This window comes from Raphanus sativus, chromosome 3 (genome assembly GCF_000801105.2).
Source record: "Raphanus sativus cultivar WK10039 chromosome 3, ASM80110v3, whole genome shotgun sequence".
NCBI lineage: Eukaryota > Viridiplantae > Streptophyta > Magnoliopsida > Brassicales > Brassicaceae > Raphanus > Raphanus sativus.
In genome coordinates, this window is record NC_079513.1 from 18239243 (window position 1) to 18261404 (window position 22162).

At 31.9% G+C, this 22162-nt stretch overlaps 2 protein-coding genes across 3 annotated transcripts; both read left to right on the plus strand.

Moving 5' to 3' along the window:
• The first annotated feature begins 8642 nt into the window (after positions 1-8642).
• LOC108845380 (uncharacterized) lies at positions 8643-9790 on the plus strand. Its single transcript, XM_018618599.2, has 5 exons — positions 8643-8946; positions 9027-9108; positions 9195-9269; positions 9348-9394; positions 9476-9790. The coding sequence occupies exons 1-5, from the start codon at positions 8698-8700 to the stop codon at positions 9518-9520; spliced, it is 498 nt and encodes a 165-aa protein (XP_018474101.1). The 5' UTR covers positions 8643-8697; the 3' UTR covers positions 9521-9790.
• A 9533-nt stretch (positions 9791-19323) lies between these two features.
• On the plus strand, positions 19324-20725 carry LOC130509535 (F-box/kelch-repeat protein At4g39560-like). 2 transcript variants are annotated; one of them, XM_057005675.1, is made up of 2 exons: positions 19324-20106; positions 20167-20725. In XM_057005675.1, exons 1-2 carry the CDS (start codon positions 19380-19382, stop codon positions 20604-20606), a joined length of 1167 nt encoding a protein of 388 aa, XP_056861655.1. In that variant the 5' UTR covers positions 19324-19379; the 3' UTR covers positions 20607-20725. The 2 variants fall into 2 exon arrangements, with proteins under 2 accessions (XP_056861655.1, XP_056861654.1); XM_057005674.1 differs by having other exon boundaries at positions 19324-20725.
• The last annotated feature ends 1437 nt before the right edge of the window (positions 20726-22162 follow it).

A 22162-nucleotide genomic window follows, 5' to 3' on the forward strand; every position in this document is an offset into this window, starting at 1 on the left:
CTCTGCTGCAAGTCATTGCAGTCTTATCATATGTAAAATATAGTCTGTTTAAATATGGTACTTCAGGACCAGTCATATATATGATCATCTTAAAATATTTAAGAATTTTTTAAGATAACATCTCTTATTCTAGATGTCTAGTTTGGAACACATAACAATGTAGTCTTTTCAAGATTTTTCTTCCAAACAAACAATTTGTTATAACTCTTCAAGAGTTTGGATTTTATTCAAATCAATGATTCTATTGATTCATAATCTCTTGATAAATACAAATGGATGTACTGATTAACTTCTAATATTTCACATATCCCGTAAAACATATTTCGATCGAATAGCTAGAGTTCCTGGGAACATGATTTTGATATCATCAATCCTTCAAGGATTATATCTCTTAGAGATTATTAGTTTCCAATGGGTTGTATAGTTCAAGTTCTTCTTTTATTGCCAGACTAGTAAGAAACTTGAAAGTAGTTGCATCTACCATATGTGACTATGTCTCTTCACAATCAATTTCATATTGATCTTACTTTGGTGCAACCACATTTCTATCCCATTTATTTTACACCTTCTAGTGTATGGACTACTGGTCCAAATACATCTCTCTTTCACAAGAGTTTGTATCTTTGTCTATTACTTCTTTATGATTTGCCCAATCATTTCTGTGTGTACACTTTTCAATAGACTTTATTTCATGATCCTCTTTCTCATTTATCATATCAGCTGCTACTTTGCATGCATAAATATCTACGACGTCGATTTGCTTATGGGTTCCATTTTATTTCATACATGACATAACTTATTGAGATCTCCTTTCATTGTCTCAGGTACCTGGATTTTCTTTCAGTCATGTTAATGTATCTTCTAGAGATCATTCAAAACTTATTCCTCTTGACCATTATTAATTTATGCTCCTTTTCGTATAAGAGAATTTTTGTCTTTGGAACCAATATGTCTACTATGCTTCAGGCGTAACTCGCAGTTTGATATTGTTCTTCTGGAACATCAATTCTTATTTAGAGCATTTATAGCTGGTATATGTGACTTTGTCACACTATATTAGGGTCATTAGTTACTTCTGGCAACTGATTTACTAAGCTATAGAATTATCTTTTGGAATTCTGATTCACTTTCTCTTTAGTCTGAGGATCAATGATAATTCATTTCAACTTGTTTTCTTTTCCAGCTTTTTATTTTCTCCCACTTATGTTGGAAATACTAATTTAGTTTTTAACATCCATATCGAGCCTTATTTATATCCTTCGGGGATGGTTCTAGATGCTTAAGTATCAATGGAGATTCATATCCAACATATATTACCAACCGGATTTGAAAACTCATATTAATTAAAGCTCTATGGTGGAGCAACTAGAATGTATATCGCACATCCAACATTCTTAGATGAAAATGGTTGGTTTCTGACTCAATACCAATGATGGGGAGAATTAATGATTACTTTTTGGCTTGATGCGAATTAGTATTGCTCAAAATATTTAACACTTATCAAAGTGAATTTGTTGTAGTCGTCAAAGACTTAAGACATGAATTCACCAATACTATAAAGATGCATAGTGGGTGATCAGTCCACCAACATCTCCTTTATTCATGCCAATAACTTCATTTGGCTGGTGAAAACCGTATTTTCATTCTATCTTATATGAAATCCTTCACAAGAATCTTCTGGTTCTTCAATGAATATTCACATAAATCTTTATGTATCTTTTCGCATCATCACTGAACCAAAATGGTCTAACTGGTTCATGCCAAGTATTTTGTAAACTTCTGGTTTACTCTATATGTATCTCCATTACACTAATATTTGTGGAGTACAATCTATAAGAAGTTGTATATACTTTCTTTAAGATACTTATACTGCCTTGAGAAATATTTCTGATTTGAAATATATATAGCATTTCTTTTGCTTATTGTCTCAACATATGTGTCTCAAAATCCCAAAGGTTTACTTTGAGAATTATTCATCAATCTTAGTTTAGTGCAAACATAATCTTCTGGATGTTTCACTTATCATAAAATGTGAGATTCTTTAACTCTTCCCCTCGAGATGATAATATTACAAGTTTATCAATCTCGATTGAATCTCATATTAGAATCAACAACATATTCTACATGGGTCACATATTTTTTTGTTAGATTCTTCAAACTTTTTGAGACAAAAAAAAATATAACCATTAAAGGCTTTAAATCACATTATTATGTGCATCAATATTTATGTACTCTTCTGGAGCATTCATATATATCCTCTTCCTGAACTTTTCATTGTCTTTTATTGTATTCACAATAATTTTATTTCATCTTTAGATGATTGAATCATATCTCTTTTTTATTACCATCTTTATGAGTTCTAAAAAGAAACTCTATGGATCTTGACCTTATATCATAGCTCATTGTTTTTCAGAGTTTCAAAGAGACAAGATACAAGTATGAACTCCTTTAGTCTCTTTTCTCAATCATGTGTGGACAACATTACTTGTTTGAAAATATGTATTCTTTAGTATATTTGCATCATTGATATTTTCTTCAGGAAAATAACCTTTTAACTCTCAATAGAGTACTCATTAACAGACATTCAGATCTGATAATTTTAGATGCAAAATACATAATGAACTTTAGATAATCACATTCTAGTGATTATACTTTTCTTTGGATTGTTCTCCAAAACTTAAGAGATTTTTTAAGGTCAAACTTTAAATTTGAAACTCTCATATATAACTGGTAATAAAAAAGTATAACTATATATGCATAGATTTATGTATAAAACTTATAAGGAAAAAAATAAATGTATATAACTTTTAAGGTAATATCAACATTCCATTATTAATGCATTAACGTTTTTCCAAGTAATAATATTCAACCGTGAAACAAAATCTATGAATTATTAACTTATATGAAAGATGAATGCTAGAGTTAAACAATACATAGATGTTAATTACCCAGCAACATCAATAAACCCTTCATAAAATATTTATTTAATAGTTCACTATATCCTAGAACTTGAGACTATATGCATACACATATGTAATTTATTAAGAAAAATTTACACCTCAAGTCACTTTTGTAGTTGTTAATATCACAAAAAGTCACTTCTTTATACTGGAGCACTTTTTTCTAAAAGCTCGTTACAAAGAAGAGGAAAGAATCAGTTTCATTTGACTCCCAACCATGAGCCTTTCTAACTAAATAATAAAACTGGCGGGCTTTAATATAAGCCATTGATATGTTAAAAACATAGATGGCTCAGATTGATTTACTCATATCTAGATAGGACAGTTTTCTTTCTTCAACACGCACCGTTAGATTAGATGATGTCATTTTGTCACCGACGGCCTAGATTGTCCACATGTTTAAACCTTTTTCCTCTAGTCTTCACCGTAGAAGAAAAATCCCTTTTCACGTCTTCGTCATCTCGTTTCACCGTCGCCGTTCACCATCCTAACACAAAAATTTTGTGCTAATCATTCAGTGTTAAGGTTTGTGACTTTCTTAAACTTGATTATTAAGGCTTATTCACTGTTTATCATCTATAATCTTCGACCCACCTTACTCTGTTTTCAGGCGTCGCCATGGCGGAGTACTGTCTGGTAATCGCCGGCGAATGGGAATCTTCGGCTCGGCTCATATGAATTTTCCATTCACTGGAAGAAGGAATCTGTCATCCCACCAAACTTCAAGAATCATGAATCCTCTCACAGAACTACTAAAGGAGCCATCTTTATTGAAGGGGTGAAGAATTCCATTGAAAGAAATAAACTTTCTAGAAGGAGGAAGCTGTTTACAATAATGTACATGTGTACAATAAAATTTGTACACAACAACTCTTGTATAAATATACACATAACAGAGACAATGTAAGAATAATATTTTAGAAATTAGAGAAGGATTGTGGTTACAGACACACCTATGCATATTCTGTACACAACAACAAAGTAAACATTTCATAGTCCATTCAACTAGCTTTGATAATAATGCGATAGCTTTAGAAATTCACTGTAAAATTATTTGTTGGAATGAGTACATGTTGATAACAAGACCTATATGTACACGTTGCTATGACTTTGATCATCAGAATAATGTACACATCCATGTACACTATTTATTTATACCAATGCACATTAGGATGATGTACACATGGATAAAAAGACCTATGTACATTACTCATGTATACAAATTTACAATGCACATGAGGTTAGTGTGCAAGTGGTGTGGCTTGATCATCATAAATAATGTACATGTGTACAACGAGCCCTATGTACACTATTCATTTATACAAAGCTACATTGTACATAGAGGATACAATTTTGATTTATAATTCCTAATCTTGTTTCTTGTTTCAGCATTTGTCTTGGAACATAGCTCCAATGTAAAGCATGTGTCTTGGGTCAGTGACACCGTCCATGCTTCCTCCGTTATCAAAGCCTCGATATACTCCATTACCTTTGGTTAGAATGATACAGATTTTCATTTCCAATAAATGTAAACAATCCATAGTCCGTTTAACTAACTTGGATAGATAATAATGCAATAGCCTTAAAAACTCACTCTAAAATTCTTTATTGCAATGAGTTTCAGATTATATATTTTTGTTTATCTGGTAAGGTTTGAATATCATGAGATGGAAAAAGCTTTTGAGGGCTTAGAGAAATAGAGATTAATGTACATGTGGACAACAAGACCTATGTACACGTTGTTGTGGCTTTGATCATCAAAAAGATGTACATGTGTATAACAAGATATATGTACACTCTTTACTAATACCAATGTACATTACGATAACGTGTACACATGGATAACAAGACATTTGTACACCACTCATGTAACAAATTTAACGTACATGAGGATACTGTACATATGGCTATGGCTTGATCATCAAAAATAATGTACATGTGTACAACAAGACCTATGTACACTACTCATTTATACAAATTTACAATGTACATGAGGATGACCCGTAAGCTTTATCATCAGAATATGCACATACAATTCAGCTTTATCATGTGGTTAATCACTTGTCTTGGAACATATCTGCGACGTAAAGCTTGTCTCTTGGGTCAGCAACACACATCATGGTGCAGATATCAAATGTTAAAGTCACCAACTGCATAAAGAAAGAAAACACATGCATGAATGACCTCCTAGTCGTTTACACATACATAACAAACATGCATAACAAGAGCACAACAAAACAGCTTTAAGAAATCACATATTAAAGAGCTGGGTGCACACTTGACGAGAAAGTATAAGATGCATAAGCATACACAAGAACACACCAATGAAGAGCGGAAAGTACACTTAACCAGAGAGTAACATGTTCTTTTCTACTTTTACACACAAAAAAAAAGAAACTATCAAGCAAAGGTATGACATTGTGTTATCTTCAAAGTTCAGTTAGGCATTTTAGCGAACATATGGTCTGCAACTCTAAAAAATTTTTTTTTGCAAAGATAATCTCGTGAAGTTACAAGAAGTTGCAAGGAGAAGATTCTAAACTAAAAAATCTGCCTCGTTGTGATCTTAAACAAAAAAGAAAAAAAAAACAAAGCATAAATCAAGTAAATCTGCCTCTGCAATTCAATTAAACGGCCTCAGAACACAATGGATGCAAGATCTTTAAACAAGTGAAACCCTATTAATCGCTACAACCGCAAATCTCACCGGAACAGTGCTCTTTACCGGCTCGCCTCCCGCTCCTATGCATGTCTGCAACTCGATGATACCCTAATCTCCCTAAGATGGGAATCAGAAGAGATGAAGAAACTTTTGCCTTTTTCTCCCCTCTGGATTTCTCTACGATAAAGATTAGGACCAAACCCCGAAATCTCTACAAAAAAGTATAAAAAAAAGTTTTCACAGTCGATGGGATTTTGAATTTCAAATCGAAACTGAACCCTAAAGACCAAAAGAAACTGAAATCATTTAGTTAGTGTTTTTTAGGGTATTTTTGACATTAGCCACTAAGAAAGTGTCTTAGTATACATAAGTGACCTATGATGATAGTGAAAGTCATAAAGTGACTCAAATGGTAAATCTCTCATTTATTAACTGCAAAGCTATACGTATGTAAGTAATCAATAACAATAAATGCACAGCCATATAAGATCATATGCAGCCGTATGAAAAAAAAAATATTAACCATAATAAGGTTGGGTATTCTAACGTGATGACATCAAAAAAATATAAGCATTACATATAAGAACATATACGAGTATTAACCATAACAAGGTTGAGCATTAGCTTATGATCATCGACAAGATCTCTTTTAAATCAAACGATTTTCTTTCCTTGAAAAAAGGGTAGATAAATATTGTCGACTAAAGCTCCTAAGCTCATATTGTGTATGAATCTATCTTATTAAAACAGAAACATTCTATTAGACCTAACATTTATTTTGTAAGTTTTTAAATTAAATATACCTTTATACTTTATAATTAAACTTACATTAAATCATTAATGTTTCTTTCTTTATACTACTATCTATGTTTCCAAACAATATATTTATTTCTTTATACTACTATCAATGTTTCCAAACAATATATTTTTTATACTACTATCAATGTTTCCAAACAATACAATAATTAATCTTAGTTATGTTATATCTATCATTTTCTTTTTAAAATTTTGTAGAATCGTCATAATTTCATAAATTGTAAAATAATGAACTTTAAAATTTGGAGTATAAGATTACAAATTATGAAATTATTAATTTAAATCAAATTAGATTACATATCGGTCATCCAACAGTTCAATCGGTTAATCTCGGGGTTTAGTAATTTTTTTAATATGAATATTTTAAAAACCTAAATTGAATTGTCAGATCTCCGAATTAACCGGTATAATCACAATCTGGTTGAATTTAAAAAACGCTGATTTAAATGCAAAAATATTTTAAATACACACTTTTAAAAATTACCAAAATATTTGTTAAATTATTAGTGAAAATTTTCATCGTAAAATATTCCGCGCTTCCAAAGCGCGGGTCAAGATCTAGTTCATTCTTACAAATCATGAATTGATAATAAACATGATTTGAAGAAGAATTGAAAGAAAAAATAACAGAATTAGAATCTATACCTATTAGCTTAAGATCGTTAGAACTTCGTGCTGATAACGTGTTGTAAGTAAGAAGAGAATTAGAGAAGAGAAGAGATGAATTAGTGTGTCTTATTCCATGAATAATGATCTCCTTATATAGGATACAATAGCTTGGAGACAAAGCTTAACTTGGAGTGGGGAATAAGTATATCTAGGACTTTCCATATGGACATCACTACAATATTTATAACAATTACTAGTATAGTTTTATTCCGAATGTCATAAAGACTCATAATCATAAACACATGTTTTGTCAAACGATTAATTTGATCTATTGATAATAAAGTACTTTGGAAAAGAAAAAGTTAATGTAGCGATAATCAATACTATTAATTTTGGAACATGACCAATTGATAATGTTTAGTCCAACTATTTATTCCTTTTATTTAAGTGACTACATAACCATATCTAATTATACAAAATCCTATTTTCCTAAATAATCTAACTAAAATCCTAATGTGACAAATGAGAGAAAAAAGTGGATCTATTTCCCAATTTTCTCAAAATAATTTTGGTGTTCGAATATATTTGAATCAACTTTTATATACCTAACTATATTAGTTATTTTAAGATTTAGTATCAAAAAGTATCTAAAATATAAAGATATTTTGAAATTATATAAAATACTTGAAAATATATATAAAAAAAATCAAAAGTATTTATTTAAAATACCTAAATAATACTCAAAAAAAAATAGTTCAAAAGTATTTGAAAGATCAATTGATATTCAATCAAAACATTCAAACTAAAAAAAAAATTATGTTAGTTTTAGATATTTTGGTATATATTTTTCAGGTTTACATGTTATAAAATTAGTTTTGTTTTTAGAAATTTGAAGTATAAGTGTATATATGAATATTAAAAGCTAAAAAAAAAAAAAAAGAAGGAAGGGGCTTAATGGGCCAGCGGGTTGATATATAAGGTCCTGAGTCGAAACAAATTAGAATAATAAGAAGAAATATTTAGAAATTCAAAAAATTTGAAAACAAAATTCGAAGTTCACCCGAGAGCATCAAATTGAAATTGATTTCTTCTCAGCGTATCGTCTCTTTGATCAAATGTCGTCTAAGCAATCGCTCGGTGAAGATCTCGGCGGACTCTCAGGTCTCGAGCTAATAGCGTACAGCTACGGGAAGAAGATGGAAGTAAGCAGGTGAGTCACCTCTATTTTGTTACTATATAAGATGATTAGGCTTGTTTGATTGATATAACTTTTTGTTGGATTTTCTTAGTATCTCGTCTCTTTCATCAAAGATGTCTTCTCAGAAATCGCTCAGTGAAGAAGATCTCGGCAGACTCTCGGCGCTCCAGCTGATAGCGTACTTCTATGGGAAGAACAAGGAGAGGTGATTTTCTCTATTTTGCTACCAATTTCTGTCGATATAAGATGATTTAGGTTAAGATTTGGTTAGATGCTCTATAGCTGACTTTCTCTCGGTGATTTTAGCGACATAGATATGATATGATGATGATGATGATGATGATGATGATGATGATGATGATGATGATGATGATTTTGTTATTGTTGTCAGCTGGGATGATACGAACGCATGTTGAAACTCGAGGACTCCTACAACAAGAAGGAGTGGACAGATGTTATCAAGCATTCTAAAGCGGCAATTAAACTCGGAGTTGACATGTGCACTAGGCTTTACATCTACAGAACCCAAGCCTTTCTTGCTTCCAATCTCACAGAGGAAGCTGTGGCTGAGCTCTCCAGTGCAGTTCTCCCTCTTCAAGAATCAGGGTGGTTACTTCAAGGCACCAGAGAAGAATGAAGAAGAGGCTGCACTTAACCAAGCCAACTTTGATCAGGCGATCATGAGCATAACTAAAGACCAGGTCGGTGGAACAAACAAACAAAAAGCTCTGTTTTTGAGAGTTAATTATGGCAACTGACTTCTTTTTTTTGCATTTGGCAGTGTGAAAAGTTGCTTCAGGTTGAAGAAGAAGAGCTCCTTGAGCTTGAAGAGGAGCTTGCTGATAGGGTAATGGGTCTCAAAGGTATTTCTCTATTAACCTTCGCTTGGTGCTCTTACACAGTTATTCTTCACAAAGCTGACTTGTGTTGTCTTTTTGTTTCAATCTAGCCGCTGTTTCACTCTTGGAGAATGTCTATGATCCGGCTATTAAGAACAGAGCTGCTCGTGTTCATCTACTTAAAGGTAACAGCTTCTTTATTATTTCTTTATATATTACATACAACAAAAATTTACTCACTTCGGCAACATATCTATATATAGAGAAAAAGGAGAGTTTCTGCACACTGAACCTTGCTAAGAAGAAACAGGTAAACAAACAAACTGTACATACACTCTTTTTTATATCCTTAGCAGTTAGCACATTGATCATAATTCTTTGGGGCTTGTAGGAGGAAGGCAACAAGGAAGGTTCTGATGTTGATGAGTGTGAGTAAAAAGCAAGGCTTTCTTCACGTCACTTGGCTATTCAAAGGGTTAAAAACCTCATTAACCTTTGAAATAGCTTACCATTTACAACATTCTGCTACTTCAATTTGGTTTATAGTATCTCTCAACTGTTTGTTAAACAACCTGCTTGCTTGTTTTTCCATTGATTAGTTACTCTTCTAGACATATTTCTCACGATTTTACAAGAATCTCGTTTCAACATTGGAAAAATAAAAATAAAGTGAACACAAATTCATATTTGTTTTCGTATTTAATCCCTCAATTGAATTTTGTTTATTATTTTATCTTTGATTTAGGCTGTGACCGTTTGTTGAATATGAAGTGGCACGATCGAGTTTTTGTTATGCCACTATTCATATTTGTAATGATTTGATTAGGGAATGCATCTACCAAAAAAAAAAGTTGCTCTTGTAACGTCTTTAAAGATATATAAACAAAAGTAATCATTTCGGGAGCTTAAAGAAGTCGAAATATTATAAGTTTATAGGATCCAGTTCCTCACTTGAATAATTACAATTAATTCTTTCGAACATTGCCATTGGCTCTGTTTTTTCTTTCTTTGTTTCGACATGGTGCTAGAATTCTGATATGGACAGTTTATGTGATTTGTCTCAAGCTATCATGATTTTGATATGGTCTCGCCAGTCTTTGATTTGGCATAGAAATTTATGTAACATTCGGTGTTGACATATATCGTAACTAACGCAACCGACACCGAATGTTACGTAAATTTTTTTACCATATGTGTAGTTTTGATTTGTCTTAAGCTCTCGTGATTTTGATATCGTCTCGCCAGTCTTCAATTTGGTGTAATGTATATGCCTTGAGATAGATGAGAATTTTTAATACTATCTTGTAATGTTTGTTTAGGATTTTGAGCAATGCTTTGTTTTTCAGTTCATATTTACACAGCGTTTTAAAATCGAAATAAAGTTCTTAACTGAATTATCATTCCCCTGAGATCATACTCCCTTCAGTCATGCAATAGAAAAGCTGAATACTTTAGGAAAGCACGATGCACGAATCCAGTTTCCACACATTTGTACCTACCAAACCTCGGTAGAATATCCTTTGGTAAAGTTTATGAAAGTAAAGCCAGTTCTCAGAAAAAAAAAAAACCTTTATGAAAGTAACTGTAGCTACTAAACGTACCTTGAAGGACAAGTTAATGACATTCTCGTCTTACCATCATTGCAAATTTCACTAAAACGCCAGACTATCTTGATTGCCTAAAACAAATCCACCCTCAATTATCCTCTCGCTTCGAGAATTTTTTTTTTGGAGTCTCATGGTTATGTTCAAACTTATACATACATTTTCCCAAGAGACATTATAGTATTAGGGGGGTTATAAGTTTTACAAATTGGCCACAAAATATTACCAGTTTAAATTTTGAATTGATACATTTATAGTTCGGAAAGTACATATTGCTAGTTGTACTTTACGAAACGTCTGTTCAATGAATCTTCTTAATTTTCCTTATCTCAACATATCTAGTTCTGTAACGTTGTGAGTTCTAGCCAAAATACAAAGTTGTATTGGGGTTGAAGTAGTATCTACCAAAGTTAAGAACCAACGTATACGTGCCTGGGATCTGCCTCTAACAGAGCCGTCTTTTAGCACGTGCAACTGGAGCGGTCGAACAGGGTCCAAAATTTTAGAGGGTCCATAATTTCTTTTTGTTTTACTAATAGTTATAGATTTAAAATCATATTTTTATAAAAAATCAGAATGACTATATTTTAGTTTAGTTTTCGTATTTATAACAAATAAGTGTAAATTACCATTTTTTATTTTGTTTATATAACCAACTAAAAAGACAATAAATTAGGAAATAATTAGTATTTATATCAATTATATATTTTGGAAAGTAATAAATAGTTGTTGATGTTTGTTAGAATTTTCAATGGTAGTATAAAAAGTTAATATTCTAATTGATTATGTTTAGGAAACAATTATCAATTAGTGATTATAAATACGGAAAACAAAATACATTTTCTTCATCATTTTTAATTAAAAATAGCAAACACGAATAAAATAAAATTAGCATACAACTTCTGTTTAAAAGAAAAAAGAATGTCTTATCTAGTCAAGGGTATATAGCTTACTATCCAGATTTTGTTACTTTATTATATTTATAGATTATGATTTCTGATTGTGGATATAATAAACGTAAAAATAATTGAAAAAGATAGAAAATGATAAATTTGATGATTTGATCGATGATTTTGCATTGAAATATGCTAAATAATCAAGTTCAATGATTTGATCAATGATTTTGCATTAGTAACAAAAAAAGTTGGTGTTATTTAGATTATAAATAATTAAATTAATGAATTTATTTTATGTTATAATGGTATTTTGTAAAAAAAAATCAAAATTATTTCAGATTATTAAAAGAGGTCTTATTTTCTTTTTCGAACAGGGTCCGTGAAAAGTTTGAGACGGCCCTGGCCTCTAAATATTTTTTCTTACAAAATAAGTTAATGGTATGTAACGTGACCCACACTAATCCACCATTTTTTGTTATATAGCTTATTTTAACACTCACATATTGATGTAGCGTTTGAATCTCCTTTTCCTAATTGATTGACAAGTATGACCGAGTAACAAGTCCCATAACACGTCCAACGCTTAACTGAGTTATCATTCCCCTAGGCCGTACTCCCCATACAGTCATGCAATAGAAAAACTGAATACTTTAGGAAAGCGCGATGAATCCAGTTTCACACATCTCTCTGTACGTACCACACCTCTGTAGATCCTTTGGTTATATTTCTTCAAGGGTAAATGATTAGCGAGTATAAAGTTTATGAAAGTAATTGTAGCTACTAAACGAATACCTTGAAGGATAATCAAGTTAATGACATTCTCAACCCACCATCATTTCCAGGGATACGACCCATGTCAATCAGTCCTACGTGCTCGTCATCGAACTGAATAGACACTTTTTCATCTGGTTGAAGCTTTTGTCCATTTTTCAGATTTTTATACAAATTTCAGGTAGCAAACAAGCTGATCAGAAGAAAATCAAAGTTGGTAGAATCAAGATATTAAAAAGGTATTTCTCTAGGCAACAGAAAAACTGTCATTTCATACTCAATATGTAACACAATGTTCAATTCATATACAATTTACTTTTTGGCTGATTTATTGTGACTGTGGTGTGGACCTAGGTTTGATTCTCCACTACCGACGCCGAAATAATTTACTGTCACGGACGTTTTGAATTTAACGGTGATGCTAAGTTTTCACTTTTCACACAAAACGAAAATTTATGTTTGAAACTTGAGTTTTACAAAGATGGGATATGTTTTTGCACTGCAATTTAAATCGGTTATAATTTGAACATATATTGCGATAAGTTAGATATGAATTGGTCGTTTTTCCGCAGCAAACAGGATAAAAGTAATCTCTTTGTAGATAAAAAAATAGTCTAGCTCACATATGATATACGTGTACAGAAATCAGATAGTTCGGAAGTTGGAACTGCGTTACAACTTACAAGTAACAGTGGCAGTAAACTTTTCTACAAACTCACTGACAAAACTATATTATATTCCGCATGAGAAAAACACATTAACCCTCTCGCATTATAAAATAACCTCCAAAACTGTATCCTTTTTTTGTCAAACCCTTAAAACTCTATCCAATTCTTGACTATATACCTAATAGTGTAAAACAAATGAAAAAAAAATACTCATCACAAGATTTGAGGTGGTGAGACTGATTCAATCAAAATATCTGTTAGGCACGATAGTGATGAAAGTAAACTGGCAAATAAAAAATCTTTGGAATTTTTCTTATTATTACATCATTTTAAATCACTATAACGATATTTCCTTCTCTTTTTGTCTGGTTTTCCAGTAACCCGGTTGATCGGTTGGACATGTTTCCATTTGAGCATTTAGCTTCCCTAGTGCTAGAAAATACATCTCTAAATCACAATTACCCGGTTCATCAATAAAAAAACCATCCAAAGCGTGGATTAAATGAAAAATAAAAAAAAATCATTTTTTATTACCTGTATATCCCATGTTTCGGCTTTACAAACATGAAATTTCAGGATAAGGAAAGCTGGTAAGGGTAAACCAGCTACTCTTCGATTTAAATAATGAACCACTAGCTCTTCATCGGTAGTAACCTCAGTTCTCTGGGTTTTTTTTAAGGTTCACACCGTAAGAAACATAGAGATAAAGCGAAGCTGAGAGGCTATTGAAATGGAGAGGGAACGTTAGGCTTTATTTTATAGCAGTAGATGTAGTTGAATGTGTTTTACTGTATTTTAATTCGACCTGGTAAGCGAAGTGGAATATTTTCCAAGTCACCAGGTCAATGGATCGTTCTGGTCGAATACAATATACATATGAGTTATGTTAAAAAAGATAACAGAATAGATGTGGCGTAAACTGCTCAAATATAGAGATAAAGCAAAGGCTTTTTACCAAATAGATGTTCACAATGGATTATCAACCTCGTTTTGGTATTATACTTGGACAGATATGGGACCTCTAATTGAGCTGGTAGGAGCAAGAGGATGTATTGAGTGCATTAGAGCTACAGCTTCGGTAGCGTCTGCAGTAGTACGACGTAAACGAATCCATCGTGTGGATGTCTACAATTTGTTTGAGTCGGCTTTGGAGAACCAAAGGAATAAAATAACAGACGGAGCAGATGTCTCTCCATGGAAACAGAGTGATGACGTCCAGTGCCGTCTTAATTTTTTTTTTTGCCTTAGGCTAGATAGAAAATAAAGACCCTTTTATATTAAAAAAAATTCAACTTCTGTTTACTGTATTTCTTTAAATTAAAGCAAAAATATGTGGTACTCAGAAAAAAAAAAGAGAAATGAGCTTTTATGTGTAAATTAGGTTTTGTTAATGAAAAATTGAGAATGATGAAAGATAGTTTTTTTGTTTTTATTGTATTTAAATAAGGTTTAGTTAATCATAAATCTTTTTATTATAATTTTACCAACTAATTGATAATTTAACAAATAAAAATAGACCTATTTAATTTGTAAAATAACACTAAAAATTTTTTTGGACCCATGGACTCATGGCAATTGCCCATGTTGCCATGGATTAGAGCCGGCCCTGATGACGTCTATGGCCAAGAACGTGGAATCTCATTCGAAAAGTACATCCTCAGGTCCAATTAATGGCACTCGGGATTTGGTTCCAATATGCAACCCCGAAATATGTGTTTTGCACCTGGTTAGCTGCTCACAACAGATTAACCACGGGTGATCGTAAGGCTGCTTGGAATAGTAGTATCAACCCTTCATGTATCTTCTGCAATCAGGCGACTGAAACCGGTGGTCACATCTTCTTCGAATGCGTGTTCTCTACGAATGTATGGTCCCTCTTAACCAAAGGGCTTCTCCGTAATCACTTTTCTGCAACTTGGGGTGTTCTTTTCCAACTGATAATGGGCATGACACTGGATTTAAAAGCAAGATTTTTGCTGCATTACGCGCTGCAGGTTACAGTCCACTCCATATGGAGGGAGAGAAACGATCGACCATGGAGCAACGCCATTGATCAATTTGATTCTTGGAATGTTCTTGTTTGTTGGATATATAATCAGAAAAAATATATATGCTCCATATTATTAGGAAACAATCGACAAAACTAAGGTTACATATTATTAACTGTCGTAAATATCGTGGTAAAGTCCAGAAATGGATGTTCCCTACATATTCGCTGTGATTACGATGTGGTGGTGGTTACCTTAGTTTTGTTACTTTAAAAAAAGATATGCTCAAACTATTAAGGAGTGGTGGTTACTTTCGAAAATGATGGATACATGTATTGCTGAAATAATTGTTGGAGCCTACTTTTATCAATGGGTCATACTGCAGAATTAATAGTATTGATGACTAGATTCCGACCCGTCTTTCATAGCGCGGATATATTTTTGTTTTTAATTTAGTTTTTTAGCAATTTAATTTTTATATTTGTATTTTTTAATCATATTTGTGTTTTTTTTTTGTAATCATATTTGTGTATACTATTTTTTTTTAAAGTATTAGTAAGAAGTTTTGACAATTATATTGAGTTTGTGATGTTGCATTATTATAGACTTATACCCAATTTTTTTTTAAATCAGATTCAGATCTGCAGTTAAACTGATAAACCCAATAATCTAGTTTGTAATTTGGTTGTGTTTTAGGAAAAAAATATTATTTAATAGTCATGTATAGGGGTGGACAAAAAATCCGAACCCGAAAAATCGAACCGAACCCGAACCGAAAAAGTAGCACCGAACCCGAACCGAAATTGATTAAATATCCGAATGGGTTCAAAATTTTGGTATTTAAAAACCCGAAACCGAACCCGATCCGAACCGAAGTATTTTGGGTATCCGAATGTATCCGAAATAAATTTATATACTTAAATATATACATCATTTTATATATAATGTATATTAAAAATATTAAAAATATATAAAATACCTTTAAGTTTTTCAAAATACTCGAAAAATATATGCAAATAGTCAAAAGTAAATGTTTAAAATAACTAAAGTATATTGAAAACACCAAAAATAGTTAAATATCTATTGATTCTTTATCCAAATATTCAAAGAAAACCAATTTATATGTTAAATTAAGGTATTTTGACATATATGTTATGATAATTTATATGTAATATATTATCTTTCTTATAGATTTTGAAAATTTAAAGTATATAATAAATTTTGAAAATTTAAAAACATTTTAAATGGGTTATCCGAACCCGAACCGAACCCGCAAAGATCCGAACCGAACCCGAACCGAAATTTAGAAATATCCGAATGGAGTTGAAATCTTTGACCCCGAAAACCCGAAACCCGAATGGACTGAACCGAAACCCGAATGGGTACCCGAACGCCCAGCCCTAGTCATGTATAACTCAAAACCGGTTACTAGTTGAACTACTGGTTGATAGTAATTTTTAATTATTAACGCATGTGATTTTTAGTTGTATTATTAGAATCTGTTTCTATTCTAATTACGAACAGACCCGGTCCTGGGCTAAAGTCCGTAAAGCGTAGGCTTTGGGCGCCAGAGACAGTACTAATATTAGAGGCGCCGAAATTTACAGAAAATCTGTTTTAGCTCGGTGGTTTGTGTTCTCAACTTACTGTCATTTAGTTAATGGGTTCGACTCACATCCCTTCTTCTTTCTTTTTGGCAAGACTTTTTATTTTTCTAATAATAAGTATGACTCTCTTTCACGTAGGATTTTGGTAACACCATTTATTAGACCATTTCATTTTTATTTCTTTCTAATTCTCTTTTTACAAATGTTGGCAAAAAAAAATCTTTTCTATTTTTCTATGCCCCATATTTATTTAAAAAACATGTCACCAAACTTAACTCTAGTCCTTCATCATAACAATCTTTCTTTTAAAAACAATAAATCTAATTATTAGTTTCTCATATTACACATTTTATCGTCATTAATTTTCTTTGTCAAATAATTGTATTTATTAAGTATTTTATCTCTTTTTTTGGGGTAATAACTTTTGGACTTAAAAAAAAAACTACTGAAAATAGGATTATAATTAGAATGTTGTCAAATGCAATTTACAAAAATGGCTGACATGCTGAAATTTCTAAACAAAGAAGTGATTGTTGTCTAAATGCAAAATAAATTTCTTATCGTCTGATTTTAGTTTTTATGTAGAAATAAAATTGTCATAGAATTTATAAAAGATTATCTAGATGATATATGATAATATATTCTTTTCAAAAATAATATTTTGATCCTTTGTATATTCTTTATTTGAAAATAATATAATTTTAATAATAATTTGACTATATAAAGTTTTTTAGTTATAGTTAGGGGCATTATTTTTAGTACGCTTTAGACGCCAAAGTTAATTGTTGTGATTAGGCATTAGTTTATTTTGTTATCAATTATTTATTATAATATTATGTTTTATATTTAGATTATTTTAGATTTAAAATTTAATTTTCTTATTCACATTAGACATTAATAATATTTAAAGATTTTCAGTTTAAACTGAAATTTTATACTGCTAGTTTAGGATATAATTCGTAAACACATAAGATGCTGCTAGATTTTGATCCGCACTTTCAAAACGCGAGATTATTTTTGGCAATATTTCAAAATTAATTCGAAATAAATATGTATTCTTATACATTTAAACTTATAAATAAAACATTATATTGAGTATTTTAAAATCTGACCCGACCCACAGTTAAACTGACAAATTGTGTGGTCTCGTATGTAGTTCGGTTTTAGTTTTCAAAAAAAATATATTATTTAAAAATCCTATAAAACAACTAAATCCGGGATATGACTACCAGTTAAATTGATAGATGATCCAATATGAAATTCGGTTTTACTTAAATTATTATAGTCAAATTAAATTTTCATCTTGTTGTAAGGGTAATAGATCAATATTTGAGAGGATGTATACTAAAATTAAATATATTTGAGCATCAATAATTTGTATATGTTTATTACAATTTAATGATTTATATTTTTAAATATAATTTTCATTTACATAGTTAGTTTACTTTTGTTGTTCACATGTTATTAGACTTTTTTGATGTTTTGTTTGTGACTTATTTTAAATTTTAAACTTAAGTTCATTATTCGCATTAGAAATATAAATATTTAGTAATTTTAATCTTTATATATATATTTATTATATATATAACTATGTTTTACGACTAATTAAACTATTGATCCATAATCTCTTGCACCGATTTATGTTAACGTAATGTCTTATGATATAATTTTGTTAATATATATGTTGAATTAGTTAATATTTGATAAATATATTACATGTGTTTGAATAACCCGTAAAAATATATTCATAAAAATATCAAGTAACATGTTTTATCGTTGTTTTAAATATTAATAGTATCGAACTATTTTATTTTTATCACATACATATAGAGATATGTATATGTATATCTAATTTAATAAGAATTATATTTTTATGTATTTAGTGAGGGTTTTGATGAAATTGTTTTTTTTTGCATCTGGATTAATATATAGTTGTATATATATGAATTAATAGACATATATAACTATTTATTACATTAATAAATAAAAAAATATTTTTTATTGAAATTACATATTTATATAAATTAAATTCATTAGTTTAAAAATAATAGATTAATTAGTTAGTTCCTTAATTTTAGGCATAATATATATTTAATTGTAATTAATTAGATATATGAATATATAAATAGAAATAGTAGGGAAGATAATTAAATTATATGAAGAAAAATTATAGCACCAACCTAAACTTTTTTGATAGTCTAAAAATCAGTCGATAAATATTGCTCATGTTTAATGAAAGAAACTAACGACTTATATCTCCGATCTCCAAGTGTCCTTCTCCGTCACCACCTTCAAAGATCAATATTTTGGTAATCTTGTACAGGCTTAAGAAGAAAAAAAAAGGAGCTTACAGTAAAACAGTTTATTTTATTTACCATAAAGCGTAGAATGATATTTAAATTATAGTTCGTTTCGCATATGTACATGCGATAAAAAAAGAAAAAATTAAAGAAAATTGTGTGGTTCTAATCGAAAACAATTTTCTTGATTTTATGGGTACAAATATGTGAATATTCCATAATTAAGTTTGGGGTATTTATAACTTTTTCCTTTTTTAAAGTACAAGAGAAAATCTTATATATAAGTAAAAAACACCATTACAACCTCACGACAAAAAGAAGAGTAAAAGTCAAAAAGTAAAGAGAAGCACTTTGTGAGAGAGAGAGAGAGAGAGAGAGAGAGAGAGAGAGAGAAGAGAGGAGAGAGAGAGAGAGAGAGAGAGAGAGAGAGAGAGAGAGAGAGAGAGAAAAACCCGCGGAGGATGATGATGTCCGTCGCGGCGGTAGAGCAGTTGCGCAGAAAGAAGAAGAGGAGAAGGGTTGAGTCTCCATCATCATCATGTAGTAGGTTAATGTCTTTGCCATATGACATGGTTCAAAACTGCTTGGCCCGCGTGTCTAGATCCGACCTAGGGGCCTTATCTCTGGTCTCAAAGAGCATCCACTCACTGGTGGCTTCGCCGGAGATGTACGAGACCCGATCTCGAATGGGTTTGAGGGAGGAGTGCATCTACGTATGCTTGGGAACTAATTTTGGCACAATTACAAAGCCTCTGGGATGGTTCATCCTCAGAAAAGGAGGACAAGGGAATAACCGGCTGATCCCAATCCCGATCCCTTCGTTCCCATCTCCGCGTAGAGCTACCTATGTCTCCATGGGATGTGGGATCTATGTAATTGGAGGAAGGATAGAAGCCGTGACGACATCGCGTGTCTCCTTCCTGGATTGTCGGACTCACACGTGGAGCGAGCTCCCCTCCATGAGGTTTGCTCGCTGTGAAGCCAACGCAGGGGTTTTAGACGGAAAGATATACGTCATGGGAGGCTGCGATGATCCATTCTCCCGCGACAATCCAGAGGTTTTCGATCCAATGACGCAAACTTGGAGCAGTGTGTGTATACCTGATCCGGTGATGAGCAAGGAGGCTTGCAGGGTTGTTGGGCCGGATAATAATTATAATATTTCGTTCAAGTTTCGGAGTGAAGAAGGTTTGTGGAATGATTTCTTTTTAAACGCAAGAGATGATGATGCTTGTTGTTGTGCAATAGACAGGTTGTTATTCACTTGCGATTTTGACGGGAGAATCAAGTGGTGTGACCCTTGGAGTGGGATGAGGAAAGGGAGCATGGAGTGGTACACGGTGAATGGTCTGGATGATCTTCGAGGCTTCCTCAAGTTTGACACTTCCAACATAAATTCAATCATTTTCGATGGGGAGTGTGCCGATGTGTGGAATTGCCATATGCTCAAGCGTGGTTACACAAACGGCCTCCTAGGCATAGTTCCGGGCTTCAAAATCAGCAAATCCGCTGGCAACATTGTCATCTTCTGGTCCGTGCTCGTCGGGGATAAGTTGCAGGTTTGGTGTGCTGAGATTTCACTTGAGAGGCGGCTGCACCACATTTGGGGGAACATCCAGTGCACTGATCATGTCTTCACTGTGGACCCTGACCTCTATATTTTGTCTACTATCAATGTTAGTCTTTGAACATACTTTTTTTTATCGCTCTTTTATTTACAGACTTAATTGGTAGACACTCTTTGTTGTAGTATCTTCTTCTTCTTCTACTTCTATTTCATGAATTATATATTGTGAATGATGGTCAATTTTGGGTTATAAACTATTGAGATTAGACTAGTTCCTTACATCGGTCAACACGGTTACTTGGTGCGGTTAGTTTTTCGTTCGCCAAAATACCATTCGCTAGCAGCTTCGTACCATTGCGCATTGAACACATAAGAGGATGAAATTGTGCTTACCTTCCTTAATTTGCTGGTGAAAACATGGTTACAGCCACATTGAATCACGAGACATGTTTTGTTTCTGCTTTGATGTTAAAGATGGGTAGTGCAGCCAACATGTTAGATGGGCTGAATGGAGATTCTCCGGTGAAGTCTATACACGTACAAAGGCAGATAGATTTTTAGTTCTGGAAGGGACAGCAGAAAAAATTTTAACACCAAGAAGAAAACGAAGCCATGGTCTGTTACTGACAACACTTGTTGTTATTGGAAAATCAACCTCTTCAAGCTCACTCGAAGATAAATAGTATGGGGAACACATCTAGTTTGGTTGGAATGATTAAGACTACCCCACCTCAATTTTCAAGTTTACGGTGCCACGTTAGGCAGCAATTCAGAATATGTTATGTGGCAACCAGACAAGCATCTCAGCTTGGGGAAATATCAGATGTTGTATCAACATGGTTAGATATCTTATTCACTATCTAATTTAAAAATAATAATACTATTACCTGTAAAATAATTTGATTATTTAAATTAAATTTGAAATAATAAAGAGAAAGCTATCAATTATCATGTGCGAAAGACTCATACTCTTGTTTATGTTGTCTAGTTCGTTTCTTGTTGTCCTTCTCTACTTCATATAGTGAATCCGAACAAACCTGGTATTTGTTCGACTGAAATCCTACATTCTACGGGTTTTTTTACTGGCAGTTTTCTTATTATTACGTCAATTTAATCTTATTCTTGTCTTGCTCTGTTTGTGGAAGTCATCATATGATATGCAGACTTGTAATAACATCTTGTTCATAGTCATGAAAAGGCATAATAACCATATACATATGAGATGTAAAAAAGATAACAGAAAAAACTATACAAACAAATACTTTAGGGATCATATTAGTTTCGTATGTGTTGTGTTGTGTTATGAGGAATCGTAGATAGAGAGATGCGTATGCAACTAAATATTTGACAAAAGTCTATTGATATGGGGACAATGAAAGCTACTACTTAGAGATTCCTCGACTCGGCATGGTTAACCAAGTGAACATGAAAATGAATTGATGTAAGTGTTTCCATTTTCATGGAATATCGTTATTTATAGCATATTCTTGTACTACGGCCCCAATTGATTACTATATATAGGTAAATTCTGTTTTTTTGTAATAGTAAATTCTTTATTACTTATATTTTACTAGATTTTAATCCACGTTTTTTTAAAATGTGGATTTTCTTAGAATTTTTTTTATAGAACTTACATGAACTTATAATTATTTATTAAAAAACAAATAATTTAAAAGT

Coding starts and splice junctions, on each gene's coding strand:
- LOC130509535 (XM_057005674.1), top strand. CDS start 19,380: ATGATGATGTCCGTCGCGGCGGTAGAGCAGTTGCGCAGAAAGAAGAAG.
- LOC108845380 (XM_018618599.2), top strand. CDS start 8,698: ATGTTATCAAGCATTCTAAAGCGGCAATTAAACTCGGAGTTGACATGT. Junction 9,109..9,194: donor TAGGGTAATGGGTCTCAAAG/GTATTTCTCTAT, acceptor GTTTCAATCTAG/CCGCTGTTTCACTCTTGGAG. Junction 9,270..9,347: donor TCGTGTTCATCTACTTAAAG/GTAACAGCTTCT, acceptor ATCTATATATAG/AGAAAAAGGAGAGTTTCTGC.